At 42.3% G+C, this 14,801-nt stretch overlaps 2 protein-coding genes across 3 annotated transcripts; one reads left to right on the forward strand and one right to left on the reverse strand.

The window, feature by feature from the left end:
- Nucleotides 1-571: 571 nt before the first annotated feature.
- Nucleotides 572-2,960, forward strand: LOC122182935 (protein EOLA1-like). Its single transcript, XM_042876625.1, has 2 exons — nt 572-895; nt 2,496-2,960. Exons 1-2 carry the CDS (start codon nt 631-633, stop codon nt 2,711-2,713), a joined length of 483 nt encoding a protein of 160 aa, XP_042732559.1. The 5' UTR covers nt 572-630; the 3' UTR covers nt 2,714-2,960.
- A 1,967-nt stretch (nt 2,961-4,927) lies between these two features.
- On the reverse strand, nt 4,928-14,112 carry TMEM185A (transmembrane protein 185A). 2 transcript variants are annotated; one of them, XM_042876748.1, is made up of 7 exons: nt 13,976-14,112; nt 12,282-12,458; nt 10,589-10,796; nt 8,380-8,463; nt 7,269-7,445; nt 6,822-6,945; nt 4,928-5,855 (listed from the first exon to the last, which is right to left on the reverse strand). In XM_042876748.1, the coding sequence occupies exons 1-7, from the start codon at nt 14,011-14,013 to the stop codon at nt 5,611-5,613; spliced, it is 1,053 nt and encodes a 350-aa protein (XP_042732682.1). In that variant the 5' UTR covers nt 14,014-14,112; the 3' UTR covers nt 4,928-5,610. The 2 variants fall into 2 exon arrangements, with proteins under 2 accessions (XP_042732682.1, XP_042732681.1); XM_042876747.1 differs by lacking the exon at nt 13,976-14,112 and adding an exon at nt 13,374-13,891.
- Nucleotides 14,113-14,801: the final 689 nt, after the last annotated feature.

The raw sequence follows: 14,801 nt of genomic DNA on the forward strand, positions 1-14,801 counted from the left end.
TAATTCAGCGTACAAAATAATCACCGAGGGGGCGCTGGGAGCGCTCAGCAGAAGAAGCCCCTAAAGCGCCGCTCATCAACCCCCGCCGCCACTGCCCTGGGCGGCTGCAGAGCCGCGCGGTGACGGTGGAGCCCCGCTGCTACACAGCGCTGACAAACAACCGCACAGAACAAAAGCATCCTCTCGATCTTACCCTTCGCCGGTGAACTTCCTCTGCCTTTCTCAACTAAACGAGCGGCCCGTCTCTGATTCTACCGGATCATCCTTCTATTCCTGCCTTTGAGATCCCGCTATTTTGAGACCTCGTGGTTTAGAACGCGTTTTCACACAGCGATAAAAGCCACCGCAGCCAGGAATCGCCGTCGGCGAGCTCGGTCGCATTCCCGCGTGTGAGCGTTACTATTCCTCCCTGCAGCTCCCGCAGCTCTCCTCCCCGCTCAGCCATCCAGCAGGCGGCAGCTCCTCGGCTCGGCAGCGCCACGGCCGCCCAGCGCCGCTCCGCCCCGTCTCGCTCCTTCCGCCGGCAGCCCTGAGCGCGGTGCGGAACGGGAGCGGGGCCGCGCGGGTAAGGGCCGGCGATAGCGGGGTGCCGCCGGCCGCGTTTGCGTATCCGAAACCCGGCGGGTGCCGATGAACGCAGAGATGAAGGTCGGGTGCCTCTCCTTCCGCCAGCCCTACGCTGGGCTGGTTTTAAACCGGATCAAGACCATAGAGACTCGCTGGCGGCCGGTGCTCGCTAAGTACCGGAACCGCACCGTGGCTGTTCATATCGCCGTTAAGGACTGGGAGGATGAGTCGTGGAGGGCGATTCTTTTGGATAGGTTGGGAATGACGCTGCAGGAGGTGCAGGAGCTGCTGGAAAAAGGGGAGCAGTTCGGCAGAGGAGTTATCGCAGGTGGGCAGCTGTGGGCCGTGCATTTCCGAGCAAGCTTTTCATCTCTCGGCGTGTTTTCTTCGGACGGGTGCCTGCTTTGCACGGCCGGGCTCGTCACGGCATCGCCATCCAGCTGTGCTGGGCAATGCTGCTCCCCGAGCTGAGCAGCTCTGGGCAGGGTGGCAGTTCCACTTTTTTTATTACATCTTTGAGCGTATGAAAACCTGCAGCGTTTTGCAGTGCAGTACAGTCAAGTGAACTTGTGATACGGCATTGCTTTTCATGTCATGTTAGATCAATTCTGTTTCAGTTCTACAGCTGCTCTATCGGTCTTATTACTTGGGCAGCGAATGATTTTATTTCTGTAGTACAGAGTTAGGATAGAGTGATGCTTCTTGAATTATTTTGTGCAGAATGTAGGAATGGAATGTTGTTTCTGCATTAGAGATTAAAAAGGGAAATTGATCTGAAGAAGTAGAGCACAGTGTATTTGTATTTTGTAACTTAGAAATAGCTGTTGTGAAAAAGTAGAAATACCATCTATATTAGAAATATAGTTGCTGAATTGTGATTAATTTTTGCTTGCAACACTGCAATAGTTTTTAAATGTTCCAAATAGCATAGGTATAGTGTTAGGACTAGAAAGCATGTTGTAGGGCTATTCTGTTTGGATAAGAGACCCTCAGCAAAAGAAAAACAGACTTAACAAACATCATAGAAGCCAGGGCCTCTACACAAGGCTGGCTTGCCTTGCTCTGTGGGTAGGTTGGGATGCAACAGGCAGGCATCAAGATATTCCCCCCTGTCCTCCTTCCAAGCTTATCTCTATGCAAGGACGAGCAGATGTCCAGAAACAATGACCAAGTGTTGAATGAGCAAATGTGAGAACTTAACTGATTAGTGATATATGCTTAGCTAGCAGCAACTGATGTTTAGCCGGTATCTGTATGTTTAGTTGAGTGTCGGGAAGATTGTGATCCTGAAGTACCCAGCCAAGGAGGAACCAGGGGAGAAAGAGATCAGCGTCAAGTAGTGGGGCATAAAAGATGTAAGGCTGCTTTCTGCAAGCTCTCCTGCTTGCAGGAGGCCCAACATTGCATCTGCTAATAAAATCTGCTTTATCAGAGATACCGTCCTGATACATTATTTGAATATTTCCAACAGGAAGAATAATGTATGTTACTGCTCTGAATACTCAAAGTGTGTGTCAAACATTCCTTCTAGGTATCAGTTCAGTTTTCACATCCTGTATCTCACATTCTCATTTGCATATTTTTAGCAATTCCTTCTATTGCTTGTTCCAGAAGACTGGTTCTATGGTGCAAAAAATTGTTAGGTACTAAGGAATGTGTGGATTGGTAACCTTCATGTAAACTGCATGCTAAACTGGGTAGTTGTAAAAGCTTCCTTGGTAATTTAGTATTTTTAATCTTTAGACAACATTGAAATTCCCTCTTGCAACAAGCTGTCTTCTGCAACGACCAACACTTGTTTAAGGTGTGCATGTTTTGTACTGTCTTCTTCTGGCAGCATAAATCAGCAGCTTTGTATGTCTTCTGGGAGGTTTTACTTTTGGAAAACTTTTTTCTAGTTTCTCAAACTGTTTTGTTTTCTGATACAGGATTAATTGACATTGGAGAGACATCCTTGTATCCAGAAGATGTACCTCCTGAAAAGACTTTGGAGCTGGAAAACAAAGCTGTTCTCAGTAATCTAGAACAGAAATACCTGACTGTTGTTTCAAATCCAAGATGGCTTCTGGAACCAATCCCTGCAAAAGGGAGCAGAGGAGTGTGGCAGGTCGACATCCCTGATGAATTGATCCCTTCAGCATCATAGGAGTTGCCCCACACTGTGTTTTCTTCTGCCTAAGTGCAAACTTCTTGACAGATCGCCTTCTTAAATACCAGTGAATTGAACAGTATTCCTTCCAAAAGTAATTGCTTGAAGAATTGCTATTCTGAAGAGAGAGAATCAAGATCCCATTTTTTATGATCATTACTGAAAATGAGTCACGTTTCACTAGATGTTTTATGTACATACAAGTGTAAATAAATCATAATTTTATAATGCATGGTCAAGGTAATGTGTTCCGATTTAAAATCCAGTCTAATGCTGTGTGATGCATGTGTATCTGGTTATATATACATATATATAAAGAACTAACAAACACTAGACCTCTCAGTCAGCTGCTAAATCTGAAGCAGGCTCTTCAAGTTTGGAATTACAAACCACCACTGGGAAACAATTGCTTAAAAGATTACATGAATCTCATACACTGATCTTGAACTCTTTTTCTCACATGGAACAGAGGCATTACCATAGTATTTTCATTTCTGAATGAAACTAATGAAACTTTATTTCCTGATAGCAAGCCCACACATTCTCTTCAATGAAAGCCAGTGACACTCACCCCTCTTAGTTTTGGTCTGAAGCTGTTCTCTTTTAGGAGCTAAGCAGGATTCCAGATTAAAAAAAAAAAAAAAAAAAAAAAAGAGAACTGGAGAACACTTTTCATTAAGACATTGGAACATTTGCATGTCTTGCCTTGGAGCTGCTGAGAACGGAGCAGCTCCCCATGCAGGCAGAACACCCCTGCTTCTCCCTGGGTGGCATTTATTCCACTTTAGACACAGGGCAGATGCAGGGAATATGCTCTTCTTTTCTTGTACCAAAGCTTTACTTGCATTTTGGACAATCCTTATTAAGTTTGGGCTGCACTAGAAACATCAGTGTAAAATGCAAAGGAGACAGTTGTCACCATTTCAAGATTGAAGAACTAAAAATTTTAATCTCCTAATATATTGAAAAGAACTTTCAGGAGCATTCTCTCCCTTTCACAGGTTCAGAAGAGCTTGTTTGGGCATAAATGTGCCACACAAGAGTGTTCTGAGAAATTAGCTCACATAAAGAGGATCTGACATACGCCCCCCAGCTGCTGCTCCATCTAGAGAGCTTTCGAACATGCCAAAGCTTGGAATTATTTTCTGCTGAATCCCCAGAGATGAAGGTCATGAGTGAAATGTTTCATGTTTCCAATTTCAGAACATCCCAGCAGCCCTCTCCTTACTTGCACTTCCTCTTCAAGCTGTTCTAGATACCACACACCACACACTGCCCATTATCATCTCACTGAAGAGTTTGAAATGGAGTGCTTTCAGAAAGGTTCCAGGGCTGCTTAAATATATATATACATAAAATATATATAAATATATATATTATTATTATATATTATTATTTATTTTATATATATATATATAAATAAAGATGGAAAGCTACCAGCTCCCATAGAGCTCTCCCTAGTAGAATTAAGCACATTCTTTTTACCTGAGGTTGATGGAAAAGCCTCTTCAACTGGAGTTCCTGAGATTGTACCAGAAGCTTCTCTTCTGTCACATACTAGGACAGAAGTTGAGTCTGCCAAGTTAACTAGCTTGTTCAGAAGACCAGACCAGAAGACCTCCTGGTCAAGAAAGCTCTATTTTTTCCTCAGCTTAGCTGACTCCTTCAGCAGAAGGTAGTTACAGCACCAGATGGGCTGCATCCTGCTAGCCAGGCCACTAGGAACAAATGGCACCAACTGAGAAAGGAGGAACAAGGTGGGCTGCAGCACTAGAAATTAAGTGGAAGAACTTTGCAGCTTTTCAGTTGAACATCTTTCATACACAGAGAAGTGTCCATACACTCTTATATCACTGCCATAGTAAGAGAGAGGAAATATGATCCATGATATTTAAATAAGCTGTGGGTTTGTGCAAACAGAAAGAGGAAGTACAAGGTACAGGCAGCTGATGGTAGGTGGTAGAACTTAATGGAATATAGGTTTCAAAGACTAATTTCTTGAAATCAGCTGGATGCTAAGTAAACCAGTAAAAGAAGATCTCTCCTCAAATGAAAAAAACTATACCAACATGGACCAGTTTCTATTTTCAACAGTTTAATCATCTGTACTAAAGATATCATACAAAAAAGTTGGTAATGAAGACTGAGTTAAGATATTTATATCAGCAAACCAACTTGAAAACTAATCTTTCGCATAGATTACGCACACAATGCAAGAGGCAACAGTTTATTAAACAGCCAAACTAATGACAGGGTGGCATACATAATGCTCAGGAGAAGTTAGAAAGTGAACCTGGAAAAGCAACTTCACTCCCAAGCCACTGCAAAAATTGAAATATGTACCAATCTACGTAGCTAACTCAAAAGCATCAAGTAAGCTGCTATACATTCGATTTCCTCCCCAAAATCTTTCCAGTCCTTCCTCAGAAGCACAACACACCAGTGCTTTCACAATTAAACTAATGATTGTGGCTGAGCAGAAAAGAAAAAAGAGGTACTATATCAAGACATCCACAACTACTCAGCACAGACATGGAAAATGAGCGTATATTTATAACCCGAAAGACACTTGGAATAGAACAGGCATTTCATACAGGCTTTTTAAAAAAATACTTTTAGATAATACTTATACTGTACAGGACGAGACTTTTAAACAATATATTACACTGCTAAAATGTTCATATAAATACTATACAGGCATGTGTGCCAAGTGAACCATTAGGGAGGTTCACAAAATCTCTGTGGAAAAACTCTCAATCTTCAAGATCTCCGATTTTTGTGATCCACGCCACTGAATCAAGCAAAAGCTATTTTAAATTAATTGGGATGAGGCATGAGATGAACTGCATTTGTTTGTTGATTCCCAGTTCCAGTTTTAACAGGCTGCTGTCATCTTAGTCTGGCATATCGATATTTAATTTGGGAGGTGGAATCACATATTTCCCAGGACTCTGTGTAATGACCACTCCAGTCTTTTTTCGAAACATCGGTGCAATTTTTGGTGGCTCAGGAACTGGGGTTTCTTCTGCTTCCTCGTTATCTTCGTGATGAAGATCATAGGAAATATTTCCATATTCACGTAGGAATGGGAAAATCTCAAGCAGGAACTGGCAGAAGTCTTTGCGAATTCCAAACCACCCTGAAAAAAACAACCAAACAAACCACCACCTTTCACATGACTGCAAGCAGAGTTAGAAGTAAACTGAAGAAACCAAGACTGCTTCATCTGCCTTCTTAGGTTCTCCTGACTGTTTTCATTAGCAATCTAAAATTTATGTTAGTGCTGTTTCTCAGCACCACTGACAGCAGCCAGAACATTACAGGTCAGGCGATACATACACAAGTGTGTGTGCACATGTACACATTACAGCTATACACTATAGCAAGAAGCCAGTACAATTCATGTTAAGCAGCACATCAGTAAATAAACAGAACAAGAAAGGCCTTGCATCACTCCAGCAATCAAAAACTGCCACCTGAGAAGACATTCATGCCAATTTTCACTGATATGCATAGGTTACAGTACCAGAGATGCTGCAATGACATAGATTTACTAATGTATGTCAGCTTATGTGTCCAGTATTCCCCAAATACTTCTGTTGTTAGCTAGAGAGTAGCATCTCATCCTTGGCATTTATTCTAGATTAAAACAACAGCACCTCTTCTGTTTATCATGTACTTTCTATCTAAACATTTGAAAGAGAGCATTTAATGAAGTGCCACTTGTGATTCAGTAGATGGCACTCTTCTGTCAATGAATACCAAGGTCAGCGTTGAGCAGTCTGCCCCAAGTCAAACCTTTCAGTGAACCAAGTTAAGATAATTAAAGATTTGCCTATAAAACCCACACCCATCTTTTCACAGAGATTATACCTGATGACCAACTGCTCTACTTCATATATCATACAACCCTAACAAAAGATAAATCGGATGTTTGCCTTTCCAAACTAATTTGGCTGCAAATTAGCAACAGCATGAAAATTCACCCAGAACAATTTTCTATGCAGCTTCTTTTCAACTCTGAAAAATCCTATTAAGTTACATTGCCTTGTTGTGAAAGAACACCAAACTGCAACATCCATAGCATCAATTAATAAATACTTACAGTGATTTCCTCCTTTTTGTCCAAATGTTGTTGCCATTAAAGTTATCAGTGAAAGCCACAGAGGAACAAATATGGGTATAAAAGAGAAAGAATTGTGCCCATCTAGTCTGTGTACTAGTAAAATCTAAACAGGAAAAAAAAATAATGTCAGTTTGTAATATCCATCTCCAAAGTTCTCTAAAACGTGCAGTGATCTTGGACCTTTAGCTTCAGAAATTTAAGGAAAATGGCCTCTACAGAAATAGGAATTAGCAGATTCATTGTGAAACAGATTTTACACACACACAAACAAAAACATGATTCTTGGTTTTCCTATTTACAGTTTATATTTATTCCCAAACAAAGCAGGGCATCTTAATTTCAAGTTTAGAGAGAGAGAGAGTACACACAGTATTCATTACTCACTGAACAAAGAAGATACACAAAACTCCTCACACTTCATCCTACCTCAAAGGTGAGCAGAGGAACCACAATTGTCATCCAGCTGACAGCCATTGTGATGTGCGTCCTCCTCTGTTCAGCAATCACATCCATTGAACGCAAGAACAGAACAGACCAAACGATGTAATAGAGCACCACCAGGCAGAGAAAGGACATCAAGATCCACAACGGAACGCAGACAACCTGAAAGAAAAAAGAAGTTTACTGCTTTCTGCCCTACCCAGTGATGCATTTTCATTAGCCTTTATTCATTTACATAAGGCACTAAGAGTAAGTTACAGTAAGGACCCACATATTAAGACTAAAAAAGAAGAATAAAATCGAGGGTAATCCTCCAAACCATTTCATCTCTAACAAAAGAGCTTCACAAGTCATATGGGCTGTTACGAGCCATATCAACTCTCTGGGACTCCTCAGTAAGCTCTGTGAACTCCATCAAGCCAAAACAATCAAAAATGAAGATAGGCCTGCTTGAATAAAACTTCTTGTGATTCTGAATGGACTCAAACAGTATTGAAATTGACTTCAACGTTTTCTACATTGGACAACTTACTCAAGGAGGTATCTACAGGAGATCCTTTACCATGTTGCTTGGAAAATAACAATCGTAATCATGACAGGCTACTAGCTTTATGCAGTTTATAGAAATCCAGATACAGAACTTCTGTATTCTAAAGCCACGTGCTTAAATCTACTGCTTCATATTTTGATAGTGACCACAGTAAATGGATTTAGACACATGGTAGCATAACAAAAGTTACTTCACACAATATTTACCTACACATTTCTTAAGTCAACAATCATTTTCCTGGCTAGTTCACTGTTCCAACTGGGAACTTCTGTTGAGGTTTTTATTTTCTCCAGCAATTGGACAGGGATTGATTACCGTTGATGGCATGCCTCTCTTCCCCTGAAGGAAGGAATGCTATGCTCCTATCCAAAGAACAGCCTGTCTCCTACGACTACTGAATGAAATGTCAGACTTTCAGCAAAGGACTGTTAAATAAGCAAAATAGAGATCACAGACTCTGACCATACACATTAACTGCTCCCTGCAGCAAATACTTATATAAAATTTAGTATTTGAACAAGTTTAAGAAGAAAATACTTTACATACAAGCCACGGCCATCTGATGATCTCATCGAGTCTGAGGGCAATAAATATGAATTGCAGAATATTAACTGAACACAAGATCTCCAGCTAGAAAGAAAAGATACATTGGTTAACATTAGCATTATGAGGTTAGTTGCAAGACAACTTGGGAATCTGTCAAAGGAAAAAGCCAAACTGTTCAGGCTGGAAAAACAAAAAAGAAATTAGGAAGTAACTTTAACTATTTTCTTTAGGTAATAAATATTGATAGATTTTTTTTCAAGTCCTTAAACTCAAAGTTATGAAGTCTTAAAAGAAAAAAAAAAAAAGTGTTTTAATTGCTGCACTAATACATTACTAATACAAGACAATTACTAATACTAATACAAGACAACATCTTTCCTATCACAAAAGACACTGCACACTGCTTTATCTGCTGAGGGGTTGCATCATGAACTTTCTCTCTCATGGGGAAATCACGTGTTGCTACTCCACAGACTGCTGTTTTGACTGTAGCTCATAGTAATGCCATCATGTCTTGTTACCAGTAATTATACAATCCAGGGAACTCACAATGATTCAATAGGTCCTAACAAATTTGCATAGGGTGTTCTTCCTATTCCTGTGTCAGCATTCATGGGAGCATCCTGGCATAAACTGTGATTTTCCAACACTGTGACCATTGTTTCCCATGCACTGCAGTCAATATTCAACTCTGTATACAATCTCCTGGTCAGGATCCACTGATTCATGCAGATGAGCTGACTGAGATGCTCTTCACTTTGTGGTGTGATAGCTGTGCATGGCTGTCTGGAACATGACTTCAGTGACTTTCAGGTCACTGCTGCCACTGCTGAGATGCACCACTGTGCTCACATCCATTGTTTGGTCTCCATAAATGTTCAGAAAGTGCCAGTGAATGTCAATGGGTGCCATTTTTTCCCACATGGAGGAATTCAATCCTGCCCCTCTGCTTCATACACATTTCCATGTCAGATGGCATTTTCTAACACTGCTCTTCTGCTACCATCCATCACACAGCAATGAAGGGGAACAGAACACTGGTTGGTGCTGCGACAGTAGAGGTTGAACCTTCCCACATCTGTCTCTGATATTGTGGGCAAACATAACAAACACTGGACTCAGCAAGATGCTAATCCTGAAGTTTATGGGCCAATCCTAGGCGGGTAGGAATTTCAAAGATCAAACGGAAACATTAACTGAAAAAAACCTCAAGAATATCTGTAGTTAAGCTTAGAACATTTTCTATTTTACTTAACATGTGAATACATAAGCCACCTTTGAAATGAAGTATTTCTCAGAGGCAGACAACGTGCTCTACTTCGCAGTAACATACACGTACACTGTGTTCTCTTGCATAAATGCCTTTGGAATTCATAACATTGGGAGGGAAAAACTACATTCTAACAGGTGTCAGGCACTTCCATACTTCAGAAGTCTGCACTGTTTAAGTAGGCATTGCTTTAACAAAGCTAAAAAAAACTGGATTTAAAGTAATTTTCTAACATTAACCTTCTGAAAAGTATAAATAAGTAAAAAACACGCACACAAACAACTCACGCTTCAGCATAAGACCAACCAACTACAAGAATGCAAACAGAGAAAAGAATAACTAATGAACATCACATACAAAAACAAGCTTTTTCTGAGCTCACAATGATGTTCATATATGCTACTACGATTGCCATAACCATGGGAAGTTCTTGAAAAGTCTCTTTTGGGTTTAAGGAGCATTTCCTGAAACTAGTTAGAGAGGAAAGGAGCTAGAGGCAGAAAACATGGAATTATCATTTTATACCTGCTGCCTGCATTCCCAAATTACAAATTAATCACACTGATTAAGAAGGTAAGAAATTTTCAACTCTGATTATCCAGGGCTCAGGAAGTCCAGGGGTACTGTTGCCTAACATGGAAGGTACTTTTCAGTAATTTCAGTTTCCACGTTTCTATTATTTTATAGTCAGAGTTTGTGGCACGTTCTTATAGCTTATAATAATAAACAGACAGGTTTGAGATGTACTGCTATCTGGTAGTTGAAAAGAGATAATAAATGGAAGAGATGATTCAAAGTGTTGTTCCCAATCCTAACTTTTCATTTTAGTATGTCAGGACAAACAAAGTAAGGCAGCCACGTATGCTATGTTTTTGTAAGAGGAACTCTTAAGAAACTCTGTCTTGCACTGTCCTAGTTTTTATACATCACAACAATTACCTCCAGGGACCTGTCATGTCGGAATCCCCATACGCAGGCTGCAACTGACACAGGAGATACAAAGAACAACGGCATGAAGACCAGAAGCCAAAAATGAGTTCCTCTTTCGATTCTGTCACACACCAGGACTTCGAACATCAGCAGCAGCAGGTGGATGCCCACTGCAATTAACATCGCTTTGAACTCCACACACGTTTCTCCTTCTGCTCTAAAAAGAGGTAAAGAAGGTATTCAGTTCACTTGCCAAAGAGAAAGCACGCTGCTCTGCGAACAGCCCAAAACATTTTGCTTACAGGGATTAGTTTTGAGATGGTAACTCCGTTGTTTAAATAAATATATGTCTTACTCTCAATTACCGCTGTTAAAATACAGCACTGAATAAGAAACAGGACTTCCTCCCCATAAAGCTGTGCAATTAGGTTATTTCCTATTCAGGAAATATTCCTGAATATAACCTGAATAGATTATTCCTATTCAGACAAAAGAGCAAACGGAATTTTCACAATTTGAAAACTCTCTAAGGATTCAATATCTATGCAGATACAAAGCAGGATTTCTGTGTTACAAACTAAACACTTAAGTTATTTCCTAGCAATGTGCATGATAACCAAGTCTAAAATTACCTGCTTGGCTCCTGTCCCAGTTCTCACTGACTCTACACCTTTCCCCACAAAATGCCTTTAGTCCCCTAAATCTGCATATTCCAGCAAAATATTACATATTTTTTATTTTTTAAAAAGTCTCTATAATAACAGCACAGACAGAGAAACTGTGCTTTTTTCCTATACAAAGGCAAATCAGACAGTCTTGAACCACACAATAGAATGCATCAGAACAAGATCTGTGCACAAGACTTTCCATTTTATATCCATCATAGAAAGAAAAGTGGTATGAATTCATAACATTTGATTTAAGGTAGTTTCCTTTCCTTAGCACGTTCAAGTTCACATCCCATTGAGATTGTCAGAAAAGTCAGCACGTGTGCATTTAAAAGACTGAAAGCTATTTTAGCTTACACTGATAATTAAAATATCACAGTTACGCACCTTTGGCAAAGAACAAACAGGAATTCATAATAGTACCTCACTTTGGAAATGTTACATGTCTGCGTATATCAGTGGTTATTACATGTCTGTGTACATTAGTTGTTACTACGTGGTTATTTCTTATCAAAAAGTAATTCTAGCCTAAAGAGAATTATCCATCTCCATTGCATGTTCAAGAATAACTAAATACTCATTCATCTGTACACTAAGGTTACATATCAAGGTGAAGAAAAATCCTCCATTCTTCAAAATGACCTGTGTATTTAAGAAGCTGATTTAAGAAAATAATCCAATTAAGTATAGCAGATCTCTAGCACTATAAAGACACATTTTTATATAGATTACATTAAAGAGAAGAATTCTCAACGTTCAAACAGAAAGATGAATTCCCCCATGGCAGGTTTTAACTTCCCAAAGACAATATTCTCGAAACTTGTGAGAAGCTGTTGCAGCTCTGATGAAGACATCCATAGCCATCAAACACTGTCTGCACTCACTTTAAATGATTATCACAAGCTGCACGTTAAAAACAAACCTTCCGGATGTTGTTATGTCTCACAGTTTTTAAAAACCTATTTTGAGGTTTATTTCAGTAGTAAGATGGCCTACGTTCCCTATGTTCTGCAAGTCAAACAGCCACAACTTACCGATACTGCGGGTTTCGGGCCCACACTCCCGTTCCCACTGAGGCGCCGACAATCACCATCAGCTTCCACAGCCATATTGGTGCAAACACAGCCCAGTAACTCCACTGAATTTTGTCATCCAGACGTAGGGATAGCAACACAGAGAAAAGCAGCAGGCAGGCGTAAATGAGAAATTTGCTAGAAAACAAGCAAAAAGAAATTTAGGCAGGCAATTCAATTTGTTAAAGAAGTAAATCGGTCGTAGCTAACACTGAACAGGACAATTCCTATCAGGAAACATCTTTCAAAGTCCTTCGCAAGGAATCATATCAGGTCTGAAGAGTCAAAGATTCTACCACAAACATAACATGTAATCTTTCACATATAAAATCCCTGCTTCAAGGGAACACATCTAAAGCATTCCTTCATGACAAACATAACGAATGGACTTCTATAAATAGCTCCCTCCCACAAGGATCCAGTCCAGAGCTGTGCTATTACAGGCTTAGAAACATGCCAGCTGTATATGTTGTGGGGAAATACATTCTTTCATAGAAATCAAATAATATAAGTTAAAAATAGGGTGGACAAAGCTACAAAAACGATGTAATTTTGTTCTGAAGAATGATTAAAGACAAAAGATTGTTACATGCTGCGATGCAGCAGGCTCCACAGATTGCTTTTACAGTCTGTTAATTGAAAGCAACGTTATACAAAAACAAACAAGCAAAAAAAAAAAAACAAAAAAAAAACACAGGTTAAGCTTTTAACAAAGTTAGCAACTATCAAGTCAACCTTGACACTGCAATGCTGAGGGTCTCCACGTGAGTTTGAAATAGTTACAATGACACACTCCATAAGCAAGTGAATCTAAGGAGTAAGTGTTACACAGAACATCAGGGAAGGGGCATAGGAGCCGTCTGCAGCAGCAGGAATGACACGAATAACTGCGCAGGACACAACCTGCTCACACCGCAGGAAGGAAAAAAAGACACCCACGCTCACGCTGCCATTCACCAGAGGATCTGCTCCATAAAGCGCATCATCGCGCTGCAGCAACGCGCCAGTAATTACGTGTATCCCAAAGCGCGGATAACACAGCACGGCACTCACTGAGGAGCAGAACAGCCCAGCAGGAGCACTGCCTTCATCCCAGCGCCGTAACTCGCACTGCCTGCTTTCACCCTCATCACACAGCCATCGAGAACGCAGCAAGTCAGGCTGCCTTGCTTCTATTCAGATCGAGGATCTCAGATGTCCCTTAAAGACAACGAGCAGCACTCGGCAACAACAAAACCCCATACAGTTCCGGAACGCATTTCCCTGCTTTTCCATTACTTTCGAGTGGGTGTCGAACATCGCCGCAACAACGCATTTCCTGAAACGTCCGTCGCTCTTCCTCTGGTGCACGGAGCTGACCGAGCACCGCCCTTCGGCACCGCTCCGCGAGCCCGGAACGCGGGCAGCCTGCCGCCCCGCACACACCTTAAGGGCTTCCTCGTTTGCCAATCCTTCGTAACGTTAGCGTCGCTGAGACCGAGCTCATCTTCCCAGCCTGCTCGGCAAGGCAGCGGAAGCCCCGCATTCAGAGGACCAAAACAAAGGAACGCCGCCCGCGATCCCCGTGCCCAGACGGCGCACCGCACGCAGCCCCGCACCGCACGGACTCCCCCCGCCCTCCCGCAACCACCAGTGCCGGAGCGGGCCGCCCTCACCTAGGGTTGAAGTCCTGGAACAGGCCCCGCAGATTCATGGCAGCACAACGCCGCTACGCCCGCGCTCTACCAGCCGTGCATGGCGTACCGCCGCCGCTTGGCTCGGTTTGGCCTGACCCGGCCTCGCGCCGCTCCGCCCCGCCGGAACCGGGCGGGCAGCCGGCCCGGCGCATGCGCACCGCGTTCCCTCCGCCGGGAAGAAGGCGGCCCGCTCCACGGCTTCGGGCGAGCTGTTGCGCATGCGCCGAGCGGAAGCGCTGTGCCGTAGGGCGGCCGGCCCTGTGTCCGGACCCTGACCTGCGAGTAGCGGTGGGGTCAGGGTTGTGCGTTGAAATTGCTGCCGTCTAGTGCGCTCGTGGGTTAAATTCATCTCCAGCGTAATTCCTGGGATGAGTGATCTCAAAGTGTTATTTCAAGGTGGGAAAGTAAGCTGATCGTTTCACCCGGCGTCACCCAGCCGGCTGCATTGTGGTTAACGGGCTTTGCAGCGACGAGGAGGAGGCAGTATTTTTGCCAGCATTCTTCCTAACTACACTGTTATCAGCAGCACCTCAGCTGTGGGCAGGATTTCAGGCATTTTCTCTGGCTTATTGCTGTGAAAGCTGTACAGTGCATTTCCTCATTGCTGTAGGTGTATGTCAGTGTGCACAGATGGGAAAAAGCAAATGCAACGTGGAAAGGGAAAGACTCCTCTCAAATGTTCTTTGATATGACAATGGTGAGGTGCTGAAACAGCTGCGCAGAGGGGCTGTGGGTGCCCTGTCCATCCCTGGAGGTGTCCAAGGCCAGGTTGGATGGGGCCCTGGGCAGCCTGGGCTGCTGTGAA

This window comes from Lagopus leucura, unplaced genomic scaffold (genome assembly GCF_019238085.1).
Source record: "Lagopus leucura isolate 7727_CA_CO unplaced genomic scaffold, USGS_WTPT01 Super-Scaffold_100016, whole genome shotgun sequence".
Lineage (NCBI taxonomy): Eukaryota > Metazoa > Chordata > Aves > Galliformes > Phasianidae > Lagopus > Lagopus leucura.

What these genes read in the sequence shown, in the direction of transcription:
- TMEM185A (XM_042876747.1), bottom strand. Translation starts at nt 13,450, where the DNA reads ATGAGGGTGAAAGCAGGCAGTGCGAGTTACGGCGCTGGGATGAAGGCA. An exon ending in CTGGGCTGTTCTGCTCCTCA is followed by an intron (nt 12,459 to 13,373) that starts GTGAGTGCCGTG and finishes CTTGTTTTCTAG; the next exon opens with CAAATTTCTCATTTACGCCT. An exon ending in GCCCGAAACCCGCAGTATCG is followed by an intron (nt 10,797 to 12,281) that starts GTAAGTTGTGGC and finishes ACCTCTTTTTAG; the next exon opens with AGCAGAAGGAGAAACGTGTG.
- LOC122182935 (XM_042876625.1), top strand. Translation starts at nt 631, where the DNA reads ATGAACGCAGAGATGAAGGTCGGGTGCCTCTCCTTCCGCCAGCCCTAC. An exon ending in CGGCAGAGGAGTTATCGCAG is followed by an intron (nt 896 to 2,495) that starts GTGGGCAGCTGT and finishes TTTCTGATACAG; the next exon opens with GATTAATTGACATTGGAGAG.